This window comes from Nestor notabilis, unplaced genomic scaffold (assembly GCF_000696875.1).
Source record: "Nestor notabilis isolate BGI_N333 unplaced genomic scaffold, ASM69687v1 scaffold17288, whole genome shotgun sequence".
NCBI classification, from domain to species: domain Eukaryota; kingdom Metazoa; phylum Chordata; class Aves; order Psittaciformes; family Psittacidae; genus Nestor; species Nestor notabilis.
The window spans coordinates 59,365-68,012 of record NW_009941944.1 but is presented as its reverse complement, the minus strand read 5'-3'; the positions used below and the strand labels follow the sequence as shown (position 1 = coordinate 68,012).

The 8,648-nt window shown below is 48.9% G+C and overlaps 1 protein-coding gene across 1 annotated transcript in view; it reads right to left on the bottom strand.

Moving 5' to 3' along the window:
• CHGA (chromogranin A (parathyroid secretory protein 1)) overlaps positions 1-8,648 on the bottom strand; it is a gene marked incomplete at its 3' end in the record, with an annotated part of 10,472 nt that overhangs the window by 403 nt on the left and 1,421 nt on the right. The window contains exons 3-7 of the mRNA XM_010021151.1: positions 5,336-5,429; positions 4,886-4,954; positions 2,616-2,714; positions 542-1,048; positions 1-76 (exon numbers count right to left, since the gene is read on the bottom strand). The exon at positions 1-76 is cut by the window's left edge and continues 403 nt beyond it. Of these exons, the coding sequence (XP_010019453.1) occupies positions 1-76; positions 542-1,048; positions 2,616-2,714; positions 4,886-4,954; positions 5,336-5,429 (845 nt within the window). The remainder of the gene's footprint in view (positions 77-541; positions 1,049-2,615; positions 2,715-4,885; positions 4,955-5,335; positions 5,430-8,648) is intronic.

Here is an 8,648-nt window from a genome sequence, read left to right as displayed (position 1 = left end):
GCCCGGGGCCGCTCTTCCTCTTCCTCCTCCTCAGAGCTCCTCCCATCTTTGCCAAATCCCAGAGCATCGTCGTTATCTGAAAGAGCATTAAGCACATCTGTGAGCACAAGCCTTAACCTGGTTACATTCCACCTTTGAACCAAGCCTTCAGGGGCAATGCAAGGTGGGTTTCCTGACAAAGGCCCATTTTCCCAGGATTCTGGAAATACCTGCTCTCATGTCACCATGTCAGTAATAGGGCTTGGAGACAGCAGTCAAAAACCACATAGGAAGTTCAAGAAAAAGGGATTAGTTGTCCTGAGGTGCTATGGAAGCTGAGCAGCAAGCAGCAAGGCAGCTGCCGGGCCTGTGTCACCCACAGTGGATGGGCCCACATGGTCAGGTGCTCGCAGGGAGGGTCTGGGTGGCTATTGACGGGGGTATTTCTGTAAACCCGATATGCACCTGCCTGAACTTTTAGGCTGTAAAGCCTCTTATCAGTCTGTCACAGTGCCCTCAGCTCACCCAGGTAGGTATCAGTGCAGTCGTCTGGGATACGTACTGTCTTCTCTCTGCATTTCCTCAGCCTCCTCATCCTCCTCAGCCAGATCAAGTGATCTCTCTGCTTCAGTAGGGTCCTCCTTTGTAGCATCATCTCCTCTGTCATCCGCCTGCTCCCCAGGCTCCCCTGCTGCCTCTCTGCTCTGCTCCTCATCCTTCCTGGATGGCTGTTCTCCCTCATCCTCAAGCTCCAGGCTGTCTCTGGTGTCTCTGGGCTGCTCCTCTTCATCCTCTCGCTGCTGCTGTTCATCCTCACTGAAGTCTTTGCTGACGTGGTTGTCCAGACCTTCATCGCGCTGGGCATCCTCTGCATCCCTTATCTCGTTGCTCTCTGCTTGCTTCAGATACTCCTTCTCACCAGGGTTGGCATCCCGTGGTCTGGGCTCCCTCTCCTCCAGGCTGTTCTTTCCCTCCTCTTCAGAATCTTCATTTTGCTGGGGTTTCTGTGCTGTCAGCTCAGCCAGGGACCCCGTGGGCTGCTCCTCTTTAGGGCGCTCCCCTGCTGCATCTGCAGAGGGAGGAGCAAGAAGCAATACCTCTCCTGAGAGCTCATTTCATAACCGATGGAGCCGGTGCATTTCTTAAGGAGCTTCAGCCCTGCTCAGCAATCTGCTTAACCAGCCCATGGATCCTTTCACAAGTCACTTCAGCATATGCTTGTCTTCAAGCAAGCTGGTGCTCTCACTGATGCCTGCTCTCCTGGAGAGACTCGCAAGGCTGAAGTTAAACATATGCCGAAGTGCTTTGCTGCGGCACGGTCCTCATCACCATCTCTTGAGATGCCAGCAACAAACTTGCCCCGCATGAAACCAGATAGCACTTGAAATGAAATGATTTAGGAGTGCAATATGGCACTGGCACAGCTCTTCCTGCTCAGAGCGCTGTGCTAATATCACATCCTTTTTTTCCCCCCAGGCTGAAGAGACAGCCAGCACTGCTTGCAGGTGAGCTGGAGGGAGTGGGGCTACTCAACAGGAACTTAATGGGGACTGGGTATTTGCTCTTGCTCATGTGAGATTCTGTCCTCTTTTATCATAATTAGCCAGAAAAAACACTTTGCAAAAGAAAAGATGGGGGGCTAAAGAGCAGTGGGAAAACCCAGATGGGTCTGGAAAGGTAGGCACAGCCCCAGGCAGGGCTGAGGAGTGTTCTGGGGTCAGGGGATGCAAAGAGCCCAGTCCCACAGGGCTGGTGACCACCACTGACACCACACTGGTGTCACCGGGATGCTGGTGGGCCTGGGTGGCCCAACATGCCACACTTCGTCCTCATGCAGTCTCCGCACTGCTGGAGCAAGAGGTTCAGGTCTGTCCTGGTAGGAGGGAGACCCAGTGCCACCCGTCCTCTCCAATGGCTTTAGCTGTACTGGCTGCAGCAGCATCCCCTAGGGGTATCACTCCTCAGTGCTTCGGGCTGATGTCGCAGCATTGCTGTGCTGCAGTGGCTCAGTCACACAGCCCAGAGCCCTCAGTGGGGGTGCTGCTGCTGGATGGGAAATCATCTCACCCCACATTGGCATCATCTCTTCCTGATGTGGAAAAGGGAATGGGCCAAACCCTCCTTTCTAGTACACTGCCAGTCTCTAACCCAGCCATAGAATCATAGTGACAAGGGGAAATCCCAGCTGGATGTGGTCTTTCCAAGGTGCTGGTGTTTTGTGAGGGAGTGTGTATTCCCAGTTCAATTTTCCTCTCAGAGACCCATAACCTAATATCTTGGATGCATGGAAACAGGGGCAGCAGGAGCAGACATGATTGCTCCTGCCTATATCATGAGTCTTTCAGTATGAGATTTCCATGGCTGTGGTTCATTTTAAGCATTAGGAGTGACTGATGGTGGAAAAGATCAGTATCAGTTTAGTAACTTGACCATCACCAGTTACTATAGCTCAGAAATTACGTGTTGTTTCAGCTGGCAAGTAAGAACAAAGCAAACACCCAGTTGCTCATGTGTGTCAGTGGCAGCATCAAAGAAGATGCCTAAATGAGAAGCAGATGGACACATCAAGGCTGTTAGAAAGAACAACCTTGTTTACAGCCTGACCTGGATTTCCGGGGGGGGAGGCTGAAACTGACCTCTCTGCTTGTTCTTGTCATTCTGACTTTCAAGGACTTCAGAAAGTTCATCTTCAAAGCCACTGTTTTTCTTCTGCTGCTGAGTTCTCTCGTTGGCACCTGTATCAAGTAACAAAAAGTAGGGAAAAGCAACAGCCCCTCCTGTGTTTCAGAAAGTAGAGGTAGGAAAATAGTTCTGTGCCCTTTATAATTATATGTATATCTTATAATGGACAGATTTGTCAAAGGGGAGCTGTGAGTAGAAGTGAGACTGGAGGATACATGAATCAACTGCGGTAACAAAGCCACCATCAAAAACATCATCTGCAGGAAAGAGAAAGGTCTCTAAACAACCAGAGAAGCAGGGTTCCTAGGAAAACTAATATTGATGGAGAGCTAGGGAATAAGAGATGCTGAACTGCAGCACACTGAGGCCAAAAAAAGACTTAACCACTGGAGTATTGAAGGATAAATATTGCCTCCTGACAGAAGCTGCCAACGTACCTCTGTTGAGGTGAACACTGAAAGCCCCTGTTGCCCTGCAGCCTGGTAGTGGGGGCCCCTCTCCCCAGGACACTGGGAGGAAGAAGCAGCATTCATTCCCACTCTGGGGACAGCCTGGAGCTCCAAGGCTGGGACCTTAGCTGCTGGGATTATGGAGCCATCTCAATGAGAGCAACACCCTGGAGAAATGTGTCTGAAGGCAGCATGAGCTAGAGGTCAGAGTCCAGCTGTCCTGGCAACCAGCACTCCCCAGGCAGCCCCATCCCAGTGGGATCTGCAAGCCAAGCAAGCCCTGTCTAATCCAGCTCATGCCCTGCTTATATGCAAAACATAACCCAGCTCATTCACCTGCCTTAATGCAAAGGTGAGAGCTGACACTGCCAGCCCACTCCTCTCTAGCCCTGCACTGGACAGAGCTAGATGGTGAGGGCCCTCCAGCCTGAGCAGGACCAGCAGCAGCCAGCACAGGGGAGACCAAGATAAACATCTTTGCTTTTCCCTTGGGCTACACAACTCTCCCACCCCCAGTCACTGTGATCTGTAGAGTAGAGCTCATGTTACCCTGGGACAAAATGGTGTGAAGGGCTCAAGCCAAGGAAAGAGTAGAGCAAGCTGCACCTCTGTAAAACATGTCCCTTCATATGGGCTCCATGCTATATAGCACAGCCTGTTAGCTGAGCTCACACAACCCTGGTGTGCGTGGGCAGCAGCATCCCAGCACACTGAAGAGGCTCAGATTTCTTTATTCTGGATCATCAGGTCGCCACGGAGCCCACCTGAGGTCACTGTCCAGCTGGCACCTCCACCAGTGGCTTTTGGGTAGTGACCAAACTATGGCTTTGGGAGCTGCATGAGACTCTCTCCTAGTCTTGACTTCCTGATTTTTTCCCCTCTCTTCTCCCTGTTGTCTCTGTGGCTTCCCTGCTCTGAAAGCAGTCTGGTGGCACTGTCTTCAGCCACCCCTGGCAGCCATGCCACACAGGAGCAGGGACCTCCTTACAAAGAAGGGCTGCCAGCTGGGTTACCCCAAATAGAAGGAGGAGGGAAGGCCAGGAGCTGCTCTCCTTGCAGCCTGAGGACAGCCCTGTTGCAGCCTCACCTACACCACCTGAGTGAAGGAAACTGCACTGGCTTTGAACTAGCCTAGCCTGGGACCTGCCCATCAGCTCTGGGGAACCCGGGCACCTGAGAATAGGCCTTTTCCCCTTGCACACCCCTTTTTACAGCTGTGTGCTGCTGCTGCTCCCATGCTAAGCCGCGGTGAGCAGCCTGCATCTCCCCAAAGAAATATGCATTCGAGTTAAGGAAGCCAGCAGAAAAATCCCCATTAGCTCAAGGCTGTTCTCACTGGGGTCTTTCAGGTGCAAGCCCACTCGATGCTCAGTGAGGCTTCCCTTCTGCCACACCTGGGTTTAGTGCTAGCTGCACAAACAGCGAAGGTTTCCTTGTCTTTCATTCTTGTTTGGGACCTGGCAGTTATTTGTTGAATTAGGTGGTAGTATTTCCTTTTAGGATTCTCCCACTCCAAAATGCCTATAGTCTGCATTACCACCAACTTACACTGGCTGTCATTTAAATCATCAAATACATATTGCAGTTACTATAAGCAAAATTCCTGCCCCCACTCACCCAGTCCCTACTGGAAGTCCTGGAACTGTATCTCCTGGGGCACATTACTATCATGTCAAATTAATATAAAATACGAAAAAAACCCCAAACAACAAAACTGTGCAAGGGATTACAACAGATGAAGCCCCTCTTCCCAAATAACTACAGTGACACAGTACCTTGAGCAGCAATTTCCTGAAGTTCCTTCAATAAATTTTGGTGGCGAAGGATAGAAATGATTCGTTCATCTGCAATAGGGAGACTTGGTACAGAAGGTGGTCAAAGGCAACCTCCCACCATCCCCAGGAAGTGAAAAAGAGCCCCAAATACCAACTCCCTCTTTGCTTATTATTTTCTCTCCCTCAGTCTGATTTGCTGACTCATCTCTTAACAGTGTGGTTAAGATGACAGGAAGGTCTCATGAAAACTAGGCAGCTTCATGTCACCCAGCACTCCCCTGCCATGGTGCCAGCATGGTGCATGGCCTGGGCTGAGCAGCAGCTCCATCCCTGCTTCTGGGGCCTGGTGCAGCCCAGTGGGATGGCTGTGAGGAAGGTGAATGTGGGGGATCCCTTGTCAGGTGCCAGATCTGCTCTTGTTGATACCCTGCATTAAATCTGAGCCTGTACCTCCTCTGAGTGTTTCTAGGCATTCCTCACTGATTGGCATGGGGTTTGGCTTCGATAAGGTATCAGAGATGACTTCTACAATGCACTTCATCACCTAGAAAGAGATGAAAATACAAATTAAAGCACTGCTTTTTTGTATTTTTTTCCTAAATCTAATTTTTACAAGATTAAAATGCAGCAGATGATGGTACAGAACTCACTCTTCTGGTTGAGTCAAAACTGAATGTTCTGCCTAACCCAGGAACAGAAGGTACCTCCTGAAACTGAAAAGTGAGCAAATGACACATGGCAATGCAAAGAGCTTCTTCAACATGACACACTTCAGCTGGAGATCTCATGGCTCCAGCCCATCTCAGATCCTGAGCACATCAGGAAATTAGAGATCTGGATACATACATAGAAAGCTCAAAATCATCCTCTTTCAAGTCAATGTATCTCATAAAAGGTCTCAGTGGGAGGTTGTAGAGAGCAACAAGTGGTCCTAGCTTTTTAGTAGGTGACGTTGAAATCTTGCAAGCTACTTAAGCTTTGAGAAGGGCTGCATAGTTGGACTGCAGCCAGGCACAGAGGGCAAAGTGAGGCAAATGGTACTTTCAAACACGGACGAGAAATACTGCTCTCAAGCCCCAGAGAAAGACAAGATGCTCTAGAGAAGTGTTTGACCTTGTGCTTGAGTGTTCAAGCCATCTATTGTAGAAGAGCTGTACACAGAGGCGGGTCACCTGAAAGTAAGGAAGCTTCCCTTGGATACATTTGCAACTGCCTGAGGCAGCTTCCCAGGCAGGATGAACTCTGGGCCTGCCCTTTCCAGCAGCCTTTTTCTTTGGTGTAAAATGAGAAGCATTATTTATTTAGTTTGTTACCTATCCTGGGATTGCAGGCCGAGCTCTCCACCCCTGCAACTACAGCACTGCTGATCCCACGGGGATCACCCAATGCTGTGTGTGTAGTAGGAGAACAAAGCTCCAAGCACAAAGGCAAGATGGCACCTCTGGCAGGGGGGCGAAGGCACCCTTGTTGTACTGAGACACACAGCCAGGAGCCCTGCTGTGTGGTCATAGTAGACCCAAATGGTCACACAGGAGAGAAAGCAGAATTCGCTATAGTCTAGTGCCTGTTTGTAGCACAGGAGTCAGGCTGCTTAGTTCAAAAGGATGACTACGTATAAAGCCACCTGGAAAGTATGCAGGTCTCAAGTGCCTGTGGAAAAAGAGAGGGTAAGTTGAAAAAAAGACTAGAAGTAAGCTTTGGGGGCAAAAATTTCACTCACTGAACCTCTTTCTCTTGTTGATTTCTGCAGACAGCTCTAAGAACCCTAATCTCTCTCACAAGGTGCCATTCTCAGGAGAGCAGAGCAGAGTGGCAGCAGGAGAAATTAAACACAAGTCAGCGATTCCCAGTCATTTACAAAGTTGCTCATTCAAGCAATTGGATAGATTCATTGGCCAGCTGGAATGTGCAAATTTTCACCCAGCGTAAGGAGAGAATTCTGCTTTGGCAGGTCACGCTGAGCTCTTATAACTACTTACACAGTTTGAAGGTATTGCCTGCTGGAATAAAAATGTTACAGGAAAGACCTACTAAAAAGAAAGCAGGGAAATTTTCCTGGTATCATTCTCCTATACCGCAAGCAATGCATTAATATTGATTTTAGATGACTTTGGGTCACTTCACTCTACCGTAAAATAGAAGAAACCCAAGATTCTGAAACTTCCCTTCTCATGTTTCCCAACCTCTGGAGCCAGTTATTGCTGAACGCAGCTTCAGAACTTTCTCAGCATGAGAAATAAGAGTCTGATCCAGTGAAATGTTCTATACAGGCTTTCTGAAGACTGCTGAGCTGATTCAAGATCTTTGTCTGAACACAAAGAAACGTATCAGTCACCAGAGAACTATGGCCAACTCTGTGGAGGAATTTTGTAACATAATGAAATGAAGAGTGCAGTCATTACACAACACTCCTGGACATTTTATAAGAGCAGAATGAGGCTCAAAAGGTCATGAAATAACAGCCTGCATCAGCACATGGAGGAGATCCTTTCCAAATGAATGTAATTAATCCAGTGCAGAAACTCAGGTTGGAATTTTGCCATAGCTATCCTCTAACCATGAGCATGTAACTAGATCCTTCAGAGGTGGTCATGCTGTCCCTACACAGAAATCTCCAAAGGATCATGTCCTTACAAGGATAGGCTTTGCCACATTTGAGCTCAGCTATGCTCAGGACCTTTTGAAATGTATGTTTGAAAGTGGCAAATAGTGTCCTTCGGGCAGAAGAGTGGGCAAAAACCAGAGATACTGTAAATGTTTTGGTCATGTTCAGCTCCCCATGGAAAGCCCTATGTATAAAGAAAGGAGGATGAGCTGTCCAGGAAAGGCCTGCATGTACTGACTAGGCACTGCATTAGCCACTGTATTTGTGGGTGCACTGAGCATGGTGTGTAGGAAAAACTGCAGTGCTCACTCCTGTACTCATGTGATGTTATCCCTGCCCTGATCTGTCACACAAGCCCAGGACTTCCTTCACTGAAATGCTGTGTCTCAGAGGATAGCGAAGGCAGAAAAGCCCCAATGGCTCCTTCTAGTTGCAGCAAATTCAAAAGAAAGGTGTGGTCTGATTTTGCTCTCAGCTAGAGCCTGTGTCAGTGTAGTAACCAGGGAGGGGACGGGCTCAGGAAAGAATCCTTCCTTGGTGGAAACATTTCCATGGAGCTGCACCAGTTTACACAAAAATGCCATGTTTTACACATAGAACATCCTGGGGAATAGCTTTGACAAGGAAAATCATGGAATTAATGGGTTGTCCCAGCAGATGCCCAATGAGCATCCCACTCTGGCATGGCCAGGTGAAGGGGCAAGTGCCAGCCCTGACTCTCCTTTCTCAGTTAGTAGCACACAGCCTGAAGCAGGAACCCGGTGGCTCACAGGTCATGGCTCAGCCCCAGCCAGGGCTAAGCAGGCTAAAACCCCTAACAAAGCTCTCCAGGCCAGGCACATCTGACAGGAGATGGGGGGGCACTGCTCATGGCACTTGCCCTGTAGGTAATGAGCAGAGACACTGTACAATGGAGCCTGTGACTGAGACTGACATGATTGTTCCCTCCCCTACTGCTGCTGATCGAAAAACATGATGTGGCTATAAGATTTTAGGAAACAAAGCAGTTCGAGAAGTAAGGGGGAAAGAGCTGGAATTTCCTTTCTGGACGTAAATTTAGATTAAATTTGAAGTTGTAGAAGTCTTAATTTGGGCTGCTGAAAGAGATCAGCTCATCTGAAAGACTATAGGTATTATAATATTGGCGGGGGGGGGGGG